Below are 18236 nucleotides of genomic sequence, written 5' to 3'. Positions count from 1 at the left end.
TACGTCGCTTCAGCCTATAAGTTGCAGGTCATGTGAAATATGCAAAAAACGTGACTTATAGGCCAAAAAATATAGTAATTGTTTTTAAGCATTAATCTGGTTAAATTCTTGTTAAAGTCCTCCCCGTGCATGCTCCCGCGGCTGTCATTTGGCAGCCAGTCGATTTTTGGCACAACACAGGCTCACGTTTCTGGGTGGTCAGCGGTGCGCATCAGTGGTGAGGCATGATAGATGCGACTTATACGGTGAAGCGACGTATTTATGTTCTGTTTTTACTTTATTAGACATATTTGTACCGATGCGACTTATACAGCGGTGCGACATGTATGGCAGCAAGTATGGTACTTTAAACTAAAATCTCAATTTCAGTATAACTAATGTGGACTAATCAAACATGTCTGTTTTGATCAAATATAAAATCTTGTTTTCATATGTTGAATTTCACATATTAAAGTTTGAGAATAAAAAAATTGTTTGAAAACTTGGTTCTTTCCTGAGGAATATGTTGAGACTCTGCTTGAGCTTCAGTTGTGGACTGAGTTGTTCATAATATGTCTGCTTGTGTATTTTTGTTCGTATTGTTTTGCTTTAAATGAGTTTGAGATTTGTGTCACACTGTCTGATTTAAAGGTAATCTTGTGTTTTTGTACTTCAAATCCTTTTATATGGTCAACATAAATAAAAAAAATGTGTACAATAAATAACACATCTTAACAGTTCTTAGATAAATTCCTGAAAATAAAGATAATTTTTGTTATAAAATATATTTTGGAGTGTTTGGTTGGAATAACTGTCTTAACCTCTTCAAAACATGTAAAAATTATCTCAGATTCTGAGAAAACAATTGCTGCAGAAATTTGCCAAAATTTGTGTGGAGGGCATGGACAAAACATATAAATTATTTTAAAACATTTTACAGTAGTCCCTCGCTACTTTGCGATTCGACTTTCGTGGACTCGTTCTATCACGGTTTGTCAACGTACAGTAAGATTGTACAAAAAAAATGTACAATGTAGTACAGTACACGACACATGATTGTCAACTTTACAGTAATATTACTGTACTCACGTGGTTGGGAAAAAGTTACTAAATAAATTCGGACAGGCGCCGCCACTTTGTAGTTTTCTTTCAGTAAGCCTACACAGTAATCGCCACTCAAAAGGACTTCATTTCCCTGAAGTCAATATTGTACTGTATTGCCTCCGGCTGTTGTACACAACAGTATTTTTGTACGAACAGTATTTTTGCAAAGCGAAGTCATGACTGCTGAACCGGCTTTTCAAACGTAAGATTTTAATCATGTCACCTGGACAAGTTACTTTAAGATAATTAAACTTTACAAACAAGAGATTCACAAGAAAGAAATCATGTCTGGACATGGCTCTTTAAGAAATTGTGCTATGTAACCCGGGGGCTGATTGGCTGCACAGAACCAGGCCAGAACCAGACCCCCAGACTCAGCGGTGAACCCGAGAGCTCCTAGCCGGCCCACAAAGACTTCCAAACGGGGACATGCACCATAGGTCCGGCGCTCCCTCCGGAGCCCACCGCCACTACCCCGAGCCAGAGAGCCGACCAGAACCGGCAGGATAGGTCCACCGAAACAGAACCAAGTCGGACAGGAACCGAGAGCTGCTGCTGCTCTGAATAGCTAGTAAGTAAAATTTAGTAGCTACCGGTAAATATAAGTATGTTGTTTAAATTAGTAGGTTTAAGAGTTTAGAACATTGCAAAAGTGAGGGAAGGGTTTATAAAGCTTTAAATTTTTTATAAATACTAAAATAAATATAATGTTGCTACTTGGCAGATTTTCACATATTGCTGGGGGGAGGGGGTTGTCTGGAATGTAACCCCCGCAATAAACAAGGGACTACTGTATCTACACACCAGCCTGGTTGGCCTTTAATGCTAAATTGACAGGAATTTTCAGTTGATCTTTTCTGTAGTAAAGATATTTTATATATTTCAATTTTCATCCATTCATCCGTTTTTTACTTCTTCCTTTCTGGGTCGCAGGTTGGTGTCCACCTCCAGCAGTCACTGTGTGAGAAATCTCACTCACAACTAGAGGCGATTTAAGAGTTATTACGGTAAACAGCATCTTTGTGTTATCTTTGGTTTTATGCGCTTACGATACATCTGTAATAAAGTTTTCATCATGGCCTAAAAGGTCACTTTTAACATCAGGGTTTTTAGTTATTTTGGTACTCCCATCCCTTTCCCCACATCCTCTCACCCTGCTGACGGTGAAGACAAAACCGGGCCGCCCAGAGCAGACGCCCATGAAGCAGAAGCGCAGCTGCCAGTAGAACCAGTGTTCGCAGATGAACGTGATGAGGGACAGAGCCATGGCGGCGCCCAGCATGTAGAAGACGCCGGCCATGTTGTCCACGTCCAGCTGGCTGGACATCACCTCGTTCTTCTCGTGGTGGCAGATTCCCGTCAGCCACAGGGACTCCAGCTCCTCCATCTCACCTGGGAGGAGGACATGGGAGCAGATTAGAGGAAGGACAAAGGGAGATGGTAAGAGGAGCAACAGATGGTAGATAGGAGGACGCAGGCAGGGAGGTATGGAGAGAAGAGGATAGCTGTATTTTTATTTTTAAATAATTTAGTTTTGAAACGGGGTGTGAAACAGCAGGAGTGTATGTAAAATATAAAATAGAGAGGGAGGACATGATGTAATAACAGAAGGAGTTTTAGGGAGAGTTAAGGGATGGAGAGAATGATGCAATGGAAGAAAATAGTGGGTAAAAAAGGGGGTCAGGTTGGTTAACGTGAAACACGGCTGGATTGGACACTTTTCACAGCAGCCTGCGAAAGAGTTGCATACATATAGATCTTAAAAAATAATATCAAACTTCACTGTACTCTTCAGGTAACTGCCTGCGTGTGTCTGTTATCTAACACTGTCGGTCAGTTTCTGGTTTGTCACCCTCTGTTTCATCACAAACTGTTCTCTATCAAAGTTGACACAACAGGCATCTGTTAATTAATCATACATTCAGTCACAGTCGCTGCACTTCAGCTCTGGATGGCAACCGAGCAGCAACAAGCAAGTCGGCAGCAAACAACCTCGAGGGAGGCACATACAGTAAATACAGACACGATCAACCTCTGCTGCATATCTGCTGCTAAACTGAGAGAATAACTGCAGCCATCCTCCTGCTGTTGGTTCATGTCTGTGAGTCTTTTTTCCTATTCAAAGAGAAAATTATGTATTTATGAAAATGTTATTTTATTCTTCCTCGAGTGTTAGACGTCAGAAGCTGATGAGAGGAGGCAACGCTTGTCCTTGATTGGACTCAAATCCAAGCTGGTTTGAGTTCTACGCTAAAAATAGTAACTGCCAATCAGGGTAATAAAGTTTAAGTGAGGGAGAGATTAGCAAGATTATGTCACAAAAGCAGTGTTTGGGTTGATCGGAGTGTTATTTTCTTCACTAAATGTTCCTAAAAGCATTCATTTTCACCTGAACTGTCACTGAATTCACATGCGTTATGATGAAGATAGGAAACACACGTCTAACATACACCAGTAAGAACACTAAGAACATGCATGATGGTTTAGTTTTCTATTCATGGACTTTCAACAATCAGATCCCCTTTACACTGGATGTCTACCATGATAGTCCAATTCTTTCAGGTCCTTGGCGAGGTCTTCATGAAAGTCTACATTAGAGTTGTATAGTGATGTCATAATGGTTTATCAATGTGGGAACAGTGTATTGGGGTACTGGGTGGAACATGGTGAATCGTATCCAATGTGTAGGGCCTGCAGGAACTGGTGGAACTGGTCTTGGAAGCACTCCACCTAAGTTTTTGCAACTCCTGTCAGCACAGCTGATACGTGCATTGTGTTTCTGCTGCTGAGCCCCATGAGTGTGGGAATCAGAACAAAAAGTTGAATTTTGGGACATTTGTGAAATATTTTTTGCTCAGGCTTGAGTCAAACTACCCAGACTCCCATCCAGCCTTCATATTGAGCCACTGGGTATTTCGCATGAGCCGGATCTCTTTCTAGGCTACGAGGACCGGAGCGGATGGTGAGGCATTACAAAGTGACATTGAAATCCTATGAGGGCCACTTGGTTCCTGGTGCTTTCACAGTGGAACAGTGTGTCTGTGTGTGTGTTTGGGGGGGGGGGGGGGGACAGCAAGCTGACCCACATTTATCTGTAAATGGACACATGAATGAACCTCAAAGTTTGAAAGAATATTCAGTTTAATATAAAGCTAAGCAAACTGATTATCAACATATAAGACGCAACATGCAACTAGATTATAAGTAGGTTGATAAAAATAAACCTGTGGCACAAAAAATATCAGAATACACTCCTGCTTTATCACTCCAACACACACATACACACAACCTCGCTTACACACATAGGCATTCTCATTTTCAGAGGCCTGACCCACATTCACATAGGCATACACACATGCACACTAACCCACACCCTCAAAACGCACAGTGTCAGAATACACCAGGAGCGATACTGGAGCCCCTAACTGGGACACAATATAGTGGGCCTCCGGAGGGCCCTTGTTTCAGGACGCTCACAATATATGGACCATGTACAAATATGTAAGTTTACACAAACACACTGAGACCTTAAAACAGATTATACTGTGTAGTTTTAATACTGTTGGACCTAACAGCTGCCTTCAACACAGTGGACCATCAGATTCTCTTGTCTCGCCTGGAGAACTGGGTGGGCATTCAGTGTTCTGCTCTGCAATCGTTTAGATCCTGTTTAACAGAGCGGTCTATATGTGTGTCAGAGTTGTTGAGTCCTCTTAGCACCTCTCACATGTGGAGTACCTTAAGGCTCTATACTTGGCCCTCTTCTTTTTTCCTTTATTTTCTCCCTCTAGGATCTATTCTCCAGAAACATGGTGTTGCTTGACATTTTTATGCAGATGACAGCCAAATTTATATCCCATTAAAACAAGATAAACAGTACTCCGTGAACTAACTCCCAGAATGTATAGCAGAAGTCAAAGCATGGATGTCGCAGAATATTTTACATGTTAATGCGCAAAAGACCGAGGTCTTGTTGTTTAAGCCCAGTTCAGACAGTTCCAAAGTTGATGCTGATCAGGGTCCTTTAACACAACATCTCACTCAGACAGCAACTAACCTGGGTCTGATGCTGGACAATGATTTTAAAATCGATGCTCAGATTAAATCAGTGATCAAGTCCAGCTTTTATCATCTGAGACAACTGGCCAAGGTCAAACCATTTATTTCAAAATATCATTTTGAGATTTTAATCCATACTTTCATCACAACTCATTTAGATTACTGTAAAGCACTTTATGTCGGTCTGAGCCAGTTATTACTGACTCGACTTCAGCTGGTTCAGAATGCTGCTGCTCGTCTTTTAACTGGTACCAGAAAACAAGAGCATATCACTCCTGTTTTAGAATCACTACATTGGCTCCCAGTTCGTTTCTGGATTAATTTTAAGGTTCTTTTATTTGTTTTCAAATGTCTTCATGGTCTCGCCCCACAGTATCTGTCCGACCTGCTCCAGCTTTACGTCCCCTCACGCTCTCAGCTCAGATCACTTGCTGCTGATCATTCCAAAATCAAAGAGGAGGCTGGGAGGTGACCGAGCGTTCTCCGTCACTGCTTCTAAACTGTGGAACGAACTACTATCGCACGCCAGACAACCGGACTCACTTCCTGTTTTTAAATCTATTCTTAAAACATATTTTTTCCTTCTTGGCTTTTCACTCTGCATGAGATGTTGGCTTTTAATGTTTTCTGTTGTTTTTATTGCTCTATTGTAAGTTGTTTTTATGATTTTAATGATTCATTATTTTTAATGTTACAATTGATTTCATAGTTTTTTATGTTTGCTTTTATGTGGTATGTGGTACAGCACTTCGGTCAATGATATTGTTTTTAAAGTGCTTTATAAATAAAGTTGTACTGTATTGCATTACAACGCTGTTATACTTCCCATGATGCACTGAGCTGAACATCAAAACAGACACTTTGAAGTTCAACAGCAACAGTTGATCTGTTTATGATGAGGACTTCCTGGTTGAAAACCATAAATCAAATGTTCTGCTGATTTCAACACTAGACGGACATTCAGAGGACCTTTCGTTTTATTTTATTACCACTCGTTTAGACACCCATTACTGCTGCAGCTAGAGCTGGGAGGAAGTACATTCTGAAAGCACAAACCCTGGAGAGACTGGTCAAAATCTCATAAAAAGCAAGTGAGACCATAAAGCAGAGCCTCCCCACAGTGGAGCTAAATTCTCATTTATATTCCTGGTTTTACAGTCGGCTTTATACGTTCCCTCCCCCGCCATAAATTTATATTTGACTTGTAATTAGTGACAAATATCTTACAATCAGATAAAATGTAAATGAAACACAAGCTCTTACTGTTTGGGAAATATATTTTCTACACAGTTAAAATACTGTACCAAAAACAACTGTGACTCAAAGTACTTAAACATATAGTAGGTTTAAAATGAACAAGAAATACCTTTTTATTTGGATAGATTAACCTCTAAGTTTCAACTCATAAAATAGTTTCATAAGAACAACACACTTTTTCTGGATCAAGTCAGCTCAAATAAGGCTCAGACCTGATGGTGAATTCTTATTTTCTTATAATTAGGTTGAGCAGATTCAAAGAAGGTGGCCATGCACGTTCAGAAGGTAATTATGATGCTTGCAGAAGCAAAAATAAATTAATGTCCACAGTGGTGAACCATAATCTGTTCAAACAATGTGAACAAAAAAATCATCATGATCCAAGTGCAGACTGATGCTTTTGTCAAAATAATCTAATTTTAAAATACACAAGCAAAACAAGCAAACAAATAAAAAACACACACATACATAAAGAAGTCGTCTGTGGTGCAGTGGTAAAGGTCCAAGCATCCGTGGTATTCAAGTGAAACTGAACCAGTTGTTGATTCACTACTGCCTGGGTCGATCTGAATCCAGACGTATTAAAGGGATAGTACAGAGTTTTTATTTGTTTTGAAAGGGGTCAGTTTACTTCAGGAACATTTCTGACAAACAAACTAAGCTAAAATGAATTTGGCTACCAAATTAATTTACTTCCTGCCCTTAAAACAACCCAGTCCTTTAAAGATCATAGCACATTATAGATCATCCAGGTGAACCTGGAGGTTCTTACACCACCTGAGTTTTGCTTCTGTCATTTGTTTACTTTCTCAGAAATGTCAAAACTGATTTTTTTTTGTACCGACACTTAATTGTACAACCACCTGGAGCAGAAGGACTCCTATGTATGTTCTTTGTGGATTTTACATCTGCCTTCAACACCATGATTCCCAAGACCCTGATGGACAAACTACTCACACTAGGACTGAGCCCTTCCATTTGCAACTGGGTCCTGGACTTCTTAACAAACAGACCACAGTCAGTGAGGATCCACAACTTCTCTTCCTCCACCATAACCCTCAGCATTGGCTCCCCTCAGGGCTGTGTGTTCAGCCCCCTCCTATTCACTCTACTCAGACTGTGCACCTACCCATCCAGGCTGTCATATTGTAAAGTTTGCAGATGATACAGCGGTGATTGGATGCATCACAAACAACGATGAGTCCAGCTACAGGCAGGAGGTGAAACACCTGGAGAGCTGGTACAAGAACAACCTTCACATCAATGTGAAGAAGACGAAGGAGATGGTCATGAACTTCAGAAGGAACAAACATGTGATTTATATGTGCTGCTGATTATCCATGCTGCTGATTATCTCATGCTACTGTATTCATTCATATCCATCTGCTCACCACGGACTTGTGTTCAGGCTGCTGTTGTTACGCTGTAATTTTACATTATTAGTGTTTAGCGTATGTCTTAGCTCTTTTGGCGTTCGTTTAGCATACATCTTAGTGTATACTGTATCTTAGATCTTTATATACTGTTTCTTTTTACACTTTATAGTTTTGCTATTGTTGAGTGTAACTGGGACCTTGTGATAATTTTGTTCCACCTCATGTACCACACGTGATGAGAATGACAATAACATTTACTTGACTTGTACCCACAGAAGATGTCTGATGACTGTGACGACCACACTTTTCTACAAAAAAAAAAGGGTAGGAAAAAAAATCAAAAAATAAAACTGATCTCAGCTTTATTGAAATTGATTAAGAATGTCAAAGTATATACATGAGTTTTTACTAAATGTTTACCTCTAAATTTGTTTTTAAAGAGTTTTTAACAATAAAACCAAAATTGCTGAAACGCAAAGGTTGCCAATTTATACAGGACTGTTGACATGAGCAAGAAGAAGAGCCTCAATTTGCTTCTGAACGTAATTATACGTGAGATCGCTCGTGATCTGTTAGTGCTTGAAGTTCTCATTTTTGTGGAACACTTTAGCCAACAGAAAAGTAGCCGTGGCAGCCATCTTGAATTGGGTTGACTGGAGCAGGTAATCAGATGTACAGTAGATGCACACTCAGTGCTTACTTTCTGTGTTTCATTGAAATCTATTCACTGGCTCGTGAGATATTTTACTAACACCGCAAACAAACGCACACACTTACAGGAGGAAACACTTTTGCCTTGGCTGGCTGGTGATAAGATTCAGTTTGATTCGCCTTTCATGTTTTTTAGAGGTCAGTAAGAAATTTACCGCCAGTATTTACTAAAATACCGCTTCAGTTCGAACAGTTTCTAATGCACTTCCAGTGATTAAACAGTTAATCACGTCAGCACACTGTGCAACATCTATGATTAAAACAGTGCAGAAAGCAGCTCTCTGCCTCACCGTCTCCAAAGAGCTGCAGGATGGCCAGGTCCACGTGTCTCTTCCAGAGCGACTCCTTCTGAATGGCGATGCCGTACCCCGTGGTGGCAAAGATGTAGCCGCTGCCGATGGTCACCAGCTTACAGCCCTCGTCCCTGCCGGCCATGTAGTTCAGTACGGCAGCGTCATAGATGAAAGCATCTAATTTGCTAAAGGAAAAAAAAAGAGGCAGAAAAGGAGGGAGATAGATGGGTTACAATTAATTAGCACTTAGAAGTCAGACGCCACAGCTACAACATTCCAATTAACCTGCTAAATAGCACTAAGCCGCTGATAAGAGTAATCGACTTCCACTTGGTTTACCAAAGGCTGGAGCCGGCACGCACATTTTGTGAAAACTGGAGAGGGGGAGGGAGATTATTATTGGGGTTACTCAGCTGCTATGTGTTTATATGAAAAAGGAAATAAAAACAGGAAAGGGATTCATATTTTCAGCATGCTGTTCACTTTCTGTGTGCTGCTTTTATTTATTTATATTTACGCTCTTCATTCGACACATTATAAAAATGAAAATGTTTAAGTAAATATCGATCTATCTGTGTTTAAGAGTTTCAGACCTTAATGTTAATTTTCAGTGTGTTGGCTAATTCAGACTGGCCTCACAGAGTTCTGATCTACTGAAGTCAGGTTCTGTGGAAAGACCATAAACGGTCTGGATAATAGTTCGGTTGAGACAAAGAGGCTTACTGCCATCTCAAAAGTTTTGTTGGTTCATGTAAATATTATTTTATAAGCCTTTACCCTGCCATCATTTTGGCACTTTATAATTGTTTATGCAGATTGCTGTAGGCTTTTGCAAGAACCAAAAGTGGAGCACTTCCAACAGGAAGATCACCATATTTCAGCCAGAAAAAGCCTGTAATGTGAAGCTGATGTTGATGTAAAGGTCTATGAAACAGACAGCTCTGCTCAGACAAGCCATCAGCTCATCAGTCAGGTCTGAGCGACGTCACGTCCAGAGTGGGTTGTTTCAGCTGTCTTATAAAAAGACTTTCTCAAAAATGTCTTGCTGTCAATTTAGAATTTCTTTTCTTTTAAAATAAATACATTCTGGTATCCAAGCTGAATGTGCTACAGGCTGCATGGGAAGTGCTACAGCCAGTTGCTGCTGCTATTTGCACTAGCAAAAAACATGTATCAAAAATGTACAAAGCATCAAGATTTATCATATAATGTTTATATGAACTCCTATTAAATTGGAGTTGTGGACAAAAAAAACCCCACTTTGGTCTTCACCCCTTCTTGAACTAAAGTAGCCATTAGCTCATGATCTCCGTTTGGTTTATTTGTCATATGCAGAATCAACACAAGGTCAAGTAATGCAGTGAAATGCTGAGGACGAGAAGAAACGTCTCGACTCACCAACAAAAACCAACAACAACAAGAAATACCAAAGCATGCAACAAAAATATAGTAGTCCCTCCCTACTTCGCGGTTCATTTTTCGTGGACTCGCTTTATCGCAGTTTTTCAAAATAAGATTGGACATATGACACAATTGGCTGACTGATGGATGAGCTGCACGATCGGCATGGAATTTTAATTTAAAATAAATTATTTACAATCATTTAGCACCTGCTGCACCTACTGTATGTGCAGCCTCCTCCCTCCTCTGTCGATCTCCACTCTGCAGCGGAGAGTATACTGTATATATATATATATATATTTATATACTAAAATAAACTACTACTTACTACTATTCCTACTTGGCAGTTTTTCCACTTATCGCGGGGCTTCAGAGTACGGATCCCCCACTATAAATGAGGGACTACTGTACAAAAACAAGGCACACTTAAATTAAATTTCTCTATAATATGGTATCTAAAACAGGTTAAATGCTATCTGTTCACGGCCTTTCCACAGAACCACGCATCAAAAGGTATGAGTAGTTGTTTATTTTAGTTTATCTCAGATTTATTTCTCCTTGTGGTTTATATTTTCTGCTTCTTGTGTTTTGGTTGCCAGTTCTCATCTTCACCCTCAGTCAGCCTCAGCAGTTATTCAGTCAGCTTACCACTCACACCTGTTCCCCATAATGAATCATCCAGGTGCTGTCACTTGTCACTCAACTCCACTTTCTATTTAAACCATTCCTGATCACCAGCCCAGCGGCGGCTCATTGTCTTGGATACCTGCCACATGTCTCAGTCCACTCTCTTGTGCTCCTTGTGTTTTTGTAAGTTGCTGCTGCCACGTCAACCTTTTGTTTTTGTTTATTTAATAAGTTTTCTTTTACTCAAGGTCCTCGTGTCTGCCTGCATCTGGGTCCAAACACTCCACCAACCGTGATAATATCCCGGAGGCACAAACTTGTAAATATTCAATGTCAGTATCATAGAAAGTAACATTTCCTCCACATGGCCACTAAAAAGACAGAAAAAACGGAGAATCTTTATCCAACAAAACACGTATACTCAACAGTCACCCCTGTGGCTCTTGGTTATAAATCTTCCATTTTTACCTTTCTTGTTACCGGCCCATCATATCCCTGCAATGGGACTTCAGTGGGTCCTTCAGCTGCTTTAACTGAGCAGAGAATCTGTGCTCACTATAGCTGCTCACTGACTTCACATTGTCTATCTGGTCTCAGGATGTCATTTCCCAGAGTGAAAGTTGGAAATGCGCTCCTTGTTCCTCCGGTTGATGGAAAAAGTTTTATGCTTAGTTTTAAAGGGCTTCTAAAATACACTAAATGGAGCACTTTCATCAGGAAGCTCCTTACCCGGCCTTCAGACTCTGCAGAGCTTCGTTGACGTTCCTCTGATGGAACTTGGTCATGTAGGAGTGCATTTCTGGATAGTTGTTCCGAATATTTCTCTCAGTGCTTCCGTTGGGGACCGTGCCAAACCGGAACGGAGGTGAAAAATCATTGGGGCTTTGGAACTAATCGTAGAAAAGAGAAGCGCAGAAAGAAAATTGAAAATATTAAAGAAGCAAAATCTTTAAGTGGCCTTTTAACGTACAAATAAGCAAAAGCTTCGGTCTTACCTTTTTGTCCGAGAGACCAGTCACCTGGTCCACGTATTCCTCCTGGATCATGAAAGCAGCCAGGTTGGCAGTGTAAGAGGCCAGGAAAATGACAGCGAAGAAGGCCCACACTGACACCATGATCTTACTGGTGGTGCCTTTGGGGTTCTGAACGGGCACAGAGTTGTTGAAAACCAAACCCCACAGCAGCCAGATGGCCTTACCGATGGTGAACGATGGACCGTGAGGCTCTGAAACAAAGAATATAATCCACCTCAGCAGCTAGTCCACCAATACAGAGCAGCTGGTAAGTGTACCCCACACCTCTGAGCACTAATGGTATATATCCTCACACACTGGTGAAATAAAAACACCAGTTTATCCTTTGTGATAAGCATTTGGTTCTAATGTTGGTGTGGGTGTGTGCGAGAAGAAAAGCATGAGTGTGCACACTCGTGGGTGTGTATTGTTGTATGGTGTTGTTATGCATGACTTTATTGAGCCAAACGATGCTCGGTAAAGTTTGCCAGAGAGTTGGTTTAGAGAATCCAGCGACAATTTTACATCCCGTTGAGCAGTCATTGATACGTTCCAACGTCCAACTCTTCGATCTGCACAATCCGTGGTACAGAACTCCCACGGTGCTACGAGCAGGAAAAAAAAAAACTACACAAGGAGGCGCACAGAGGAGCGGAGCGGTGAAGGGAGAAGTTCATCTCCAGAAGATGATGAAGGATGAGAGGAATGGAAAAAAAAAGATAACCATTGTCTATATATAGACACGTCAGAGACTTGTGGGAGACATTGATTCTCTCGCGCTCTCATCTTTTCAGATTGAAGGATCTAAGTCAGAACTAGCCTCGGTGTCAGAGCCAACACGTGACTTAGGGAGAAAGAGAAATGAATGCTTCATGGCATGTCCGATTTGCTGAAACTCTTTATCGAGATGAATACCCGCACGATAAAAAAGAGAGCAGGGAAGCGAGGAAGAGGAGGAGGAAATGAAGACGTTGGGTCAGCGAGGACGGCTGGTTTACATGTGGAGGCGGCCTGCAGTTTGTTTCTGTGTCTGTGCCTGACAGTGTTGGTGCAAAAAAATAAATATTCATTTGTGCACCACAGAGTGTGCATGTATTGTTAAAGAGAGAACGCTCCATCTGCAAAGCATCTGTACATGCTTGGAGCAAATGACTGGAGCCATTACTCATCTGATGGAGCCACTTGTTTTATTTATTTATTTATTTTGGCTTTAATGCCCCTACTTTTCTGACTAATCTTAAATTTGGTTATAGCTCTAGATTTTAATTGAATTCAATTATTTTTCTGCTCTACATCTAAAACATTAAGCACAGTTTTCCAGTTGAGATCTTATCATAAACGACAGAACCCCCCCCAAAAAAACTTTAGAATAAAAATCAAGCAGCAGATGTTTAAATATAAGCTTTTAAAGTGTCTAATGAGAAAAGTAAGTAAATCAAAGTCTTTATAAATTTGTTCCACTGGTTCAAACTGTCCTGGTAATCAGTCGTTACTGTTTGCTTGAGCTAAACTCTTGAGCATCAAGTAAAGCATATGTAGATTTCAAATAAATAAATAACACCTCTAAAAACTTTAGTAAAAGCAACACAACTGGATTAAGTGGTTATAAAAATTTCCAACAAAAAATGATTTTGTGCTATAAAATGTAAAAAAATAAAATCGTCAATAAGAAACAAACATTACATAATTACAAAAAGCTTATTTTCTACAGCCGCTCTGTAAGCACATTTGTTGATTGGAAAATAAAAATACAAACATCTGTACTTTTTTTTTTATCTAAGAGCTATCTAACCCCCCGATAATTTATTTAAACAAATAATTTTTGTTCATGAAAAAATGCCAGGCCACACATTTCTTCTAAAAACCACAGAAATACTCTTGCCCAATGCCAAAACTCCCATCTGCACATACAGTATTATAACCGCATGGTCAGTAAATGCATTTGTTTCATACATTTAGTTAAAATGTATTATTTGATGCTTTAAGAAAAGTGTCATATTACACTTTGAGTGATAATTTAACAGAATGTCATGAGTTGGTAAGGTGTGTAGGCGGTATGGTCCCAGTCCTGGTCCATAGCGCACAGAGTCTGGCTCCAAAAATCCAACATGGCAACAACAAAAAACATTTTGGTTTATAATGTTAGAAAGTGGACAACTGAAATTAATGGAGCAAATTCATCCATCTGTATTTGTGTCGTTCATGTCACATCACTAGGTGATGTGAACGTCTGAGACACACGATCCAGCTTTACTGACAAAAGGATGAGGATTTAAAAAAAAAAAAAAACGTCTTTGTTGTTTCAAGCACAAAGTAAAATAAACTGCTACATCATTATTTCTCAAAAACTCTAAACACAGAGCCCATAGCACACCAAATAAAAGGACTTTAAAATAATTATACTTTCAGAAACAGGGACGCTGCTAGAAAGTTTTGGTGGAGGGGGCCACATGGAGGCCACAGAAAGTCTTGGGGTAGCAACTCAAAACCAAAATCTATAACATTTCAGGTGTTTTATTATGTTGCATCCATATATAGGTTATTTAAAACAAACAAACAACAACAAAGAAACCCTGCAATTTGATGCGTCTAGTTTTATATTTCATTTTACGGTTACAAACTGAAAGTAGCAGAGTCACAACTCAACTTATTGACGCTTGTCCTTGTTTCTGTTAAATGTATATTTGTATATAAAACCTCAGGAGACTCTGCGTCCTGATATGAGGACATTATCTTTCTGTACCTTCATGTTTTCTTCTGGTCAGCTTACACCTTCTGTCTTAGTTCGGAGAGACTAGCATTTATCTTTCAATTAAACTTGAAACAATTTTTATCGACTAACTGTTCAAAATCAATGTTTTTAAGGTTATAAATATCATTGTTGTTTCTTTTCCAGCTGCTCCCTTCTGCAGGGGTCATCACAGCAATCAAACACATATTTATTTTAGTCTGGCTGCGCTTCCTGATGCAACCTGGACTTGAACCTGCAACCTCAGGATTACTGGACTGCAGCACTGACCACCGAGCCACAGCAGGGCATTCTACTAATCCCAAACAGTTGTGGTAAACTGAAAAAAATCCACTTTAAACAAAAGCTTGGAATTCAGGAAGATGGGGGGGGGGGGGGGGGGGTCAGTAAATTTATAAAGATGACTATTGACTATATACTTCAGTGGGTGCTCATACATTGTAGGATCAGTTTTAAGATTGTTTTATTTACTTTTAAATCTCTCAGTGGTCTTGCCCCATCCTACCTCTCCGAGCTGCTACAACCCTATGTGCTCTCAGGTCAGCTGATCAGCTGCTCCTGAGTGTTCCCAAAACAACGCTCAAGCTTAGAGGTGACCGTGCCTTCGCTGTCTTAAACTATGGAACGGTCTGCCTCTCCACATCAGACAGGCCTCCTCACTGCCTGTTTTTAAATCATATCTTATATCTTTTTTCCAAGGCTTTCGACACCATGTGGGATGTTGGTTTTATTATTGTTATTTATTTGATACTCCTTTTACTGTTTCAATTTTTATTGCATAGCTGCTTGTCTTTTTGATTATTATTATTATTTTCTTGCATTTTATTCCTTTTTGTGCTTTTTAACTTGTTTGTACAGCACTTTGGTCCTGTATGTCTTTTTGTTTTTTAACATACTTTGTAAATAAAGTTGAATTGGATTGGCCCCTGCCACCACCCCCCAGAGGCACCCCTGGTGGAAACTGGTTGTTAAGCTTCTTTTTTACTGACCAAAACCTCAGCTTGTAGTGAATCAAAGAAAGGATCTATTTAAAAATAATTAGATTACCATAGACGAGGCCTAAGAACCCAAATGACCTCTGAACGTTATTGCCATGAAAATAAGGAGCTGGTTCCATTTGCAAAAAATAATATGCAACAAGACCACAAGTGAAATAATGTGTCATCTGCATTAGAAATGAACCAGGCTCAATAAAACATCGCATCAGACAACCCTGTTGCACAATCCTCATTTGTTCAGCCCTTTTTTAATGAAAACTGGGAGCATCTTAATGTTGAATTTAGCAAATTTAAAAAAAAATCATTCACTGTTTTTAATGAAAATATTGCTTTCCACACATGCTGAAGAGGTCAATCTTTCTGCATTTAATTTCGCCTGCCTGCCATCTGTTGTTCTTTAGTCAGCATGAGGTAAACCAACAGAAGGCAACATAAACTGAAGATTGGGAGTGAAAGAATATGCATTTATTCCCATCTGTAATGGGAAACAGGACAAACCTACAGCAGGTCTCAGGCATGTGACTGTGAGAGTGGAGCTCGGGCCTCTCACCTTTGCCGTCAGCCAGACAGCGGTTGTAGCCCACAGGGCTGAAGTACTCAAACACAAACACAGCCACTGCTGACACCAGCAGCAGCATGACGAACATCATCACCCACACATCTGCGCTGAAGGGCTCTGGAGGGGGAGACGGGGGGAGGAGGAGAGGGAAAGATAAAGGCAGAAGAGGAGTTGAAGAAGGGAGCATGGACGGGCAGAGATGCAGACAGGAGAAGAGCGGAGGAAAGGGTTGTGAGGAGCAAGAAGATGGAGGAGGAAAACGACACGTGAGGAGGGAGGAAGAGTTTCCCTTGAGCAAGGTGGCAGAAAGAGAGAGGAAAGGAAGTGAGAGAAAAAAGAGGAAGGGAGGTATGCAAATGTGGTGTGTCAGATTCAGAAGAGGAAGGAAGCATTAGAGAGATGGAGTAGGAGTGGGAAACATAAGGGCAGAGAGGAAAAAACAAGCAGTTAGGCGTATTGTCATGCAGTTCATTGTAACTTCTCTTAATGCAAACGCACTGAAGCGTTGCTTTCACCACCTTACATCATTTCCTGTTCAACTTGTGAAGAAGGACAAATGAATGTCAACCTAAACCGACAGACTACAGATCTGTACGCCACGCTCAGTCTGTCAAGACACTGGTGGGAAAAAACAAAACATTCACATCTCACTGAAACAGCAAACCTTTTCTCCAAAGAATAAACTCAAAACAACAAAAATTAAAAGCATTTATTTGGTACATTTTGTCAATTTTAAGGGGGAATCATCGAAGAAATGGGTGTGAGCTCATAGCGGAGCAGCAACGAGATGTTTGGACTTTCACAACAGAAGCTGATGCGTTATTGTTACTCAATATTGATACATATTGATGAGGCATTAGCATAATTATGCTTAATTCAGCCTTTAGTTGTGAGTAATGGTTTTCATATCTCATCGTTTGAGTCATGATCGTGAGTTTTCTGGGTTATTTTTTGCTTAGTTTCTGGTCTAGTGTTCCTTTGTATTTTAGAAGGTTTATGGTTCAGTCCGTTTCTCGTCACCTCTGGTTGTCAGTCAGTATTTTTGCTGTGTATTGTCATCACTGTGTGTGCCCTTACAATGACAAAATATGTGTTCTACATCTGACTCATCCAAGTGGAGAATGGGCAGATATGTAAGCGCCCAGGGAGCAGGCAGGAAAGAGGTGTTTTGCTCAAGGACACCACGACATATGGACACAGTGGGGAATGTGGTCCTAAGGTCCCATTCTGGTCCCAAGTCCACTGCCCTACCACTGCACCACAGCCGCCCCTATACTCCCACCTGTCTGCACTTTGTGATTAGTCCACCTGTCCTCATTCAGGAGTCCCAGTACTTACACTTCTTGATCTTTTCAGTTCATTACCAGGTTTTCTTTGCATTAAATCATTTTAGCTTCTACTTGCTGCTTTCTCTAGATTCTCAAGTCTCAACCTATACAAACTGTTACAGACTGAACTTGGTAGTTACAATATTTGGAGTTTTTAATAAGAAAAATACCCTTAAGTCAAATTTCTAACTGATGCTATGTTCACACTGCAGGTTAAAGTGGCTTAAATACTTTTTTTTTTTTTCCCCCATTTCTGATGACAGTCTGAACATGAAAAATCCTTTTTTTTTTTCATCTGACCCAGGCCTTTTTCATATGCGGTACTAAATTATATACATAACCAGGGTTTTTCAAAGTGACCCCAGTCTGAACGATCATGTCACATTTCATCTGACTTTTATGTCATTGAGGCAGGGGTATCTGGATCAATACAGGTATTAATAATAATGGTCATACAGTTTAAATCTTGGAGCTGTGCACATCTTTATATATAAAACAGAAGTTCATTTTTTGTCATTTTTTAAAGTATCTTATGTCCTGGATGTCTGAGAATATACAGCAACATAAGACACCAAAAATTATGTCTGATCTCAAAGATACTAACATGATGGGATCAGCATTTGGGTGTGTTTCACTTTTGGTACATCACTTATGTGAAAACTACAAAGAGCAAAGTTTTCTGGTCTTCTAATTTGCAATTAAAAAGTACTCTAGTTGGGTGATTTCCCACTTATAAATCAGAGTTACAGTTTCCAAGACAGAATATTTTACCTGGTGATTAA

The 18236-nt window shown here is 40.1% G+C and overlaps 1 protein-coding gene across 1 annotated transcript in view; it reads right to left on the bottom strand.

Moving 5' to 3' along the window:
* Positions 1–18236, bottom strand: part of LOC119421106 (glutamate receptor ionotropic, NMDA 2B) — an 89738-nt gene that overhangs the window by 12466 nt on the left and 59036 nt on the right. The window contains exons 8-12 of the mRNA XM_037688502.1: positions 16118–16243; positions 11803–12032; positions 11537–11697; positions 8777–8964; positions 2237–2475 (exon numbers count right to left, since the gene is read on the bottom strand). Coding sequence (XP_037544430.1) covers positions 2237–2475; positions 8777–8964; positions 11537–11697; positions 11803–12032; positions 16118–16243 — 944 coding nt within the window. The remainder of the gene's footprint in view (positions 1–2236; positions 2476–8776; positions 8965–11536; positions 11698–11802; positions 12033–16117; positions 16244–18236) is intronic.

The sequence above is a fragment of the Nematolebias whitei genome, chromosome 15 (genome assembly GCF_014905685.2).
Source record: "Nematolebias whitei isolate Nwh7 chromosome 15, NemWhi1, whole genome shotgun sequence".
Classification (NCBI taxonomy): Eukaryota; Metazoa; Chordata; class Actinopteri; order Cyprinodontiformes; family Rivulidae; genus Nematolebias; species Nematolebias whitei.
This window is presented reverse-complemented; position numbering and strand designations above follow the sequence as displayed.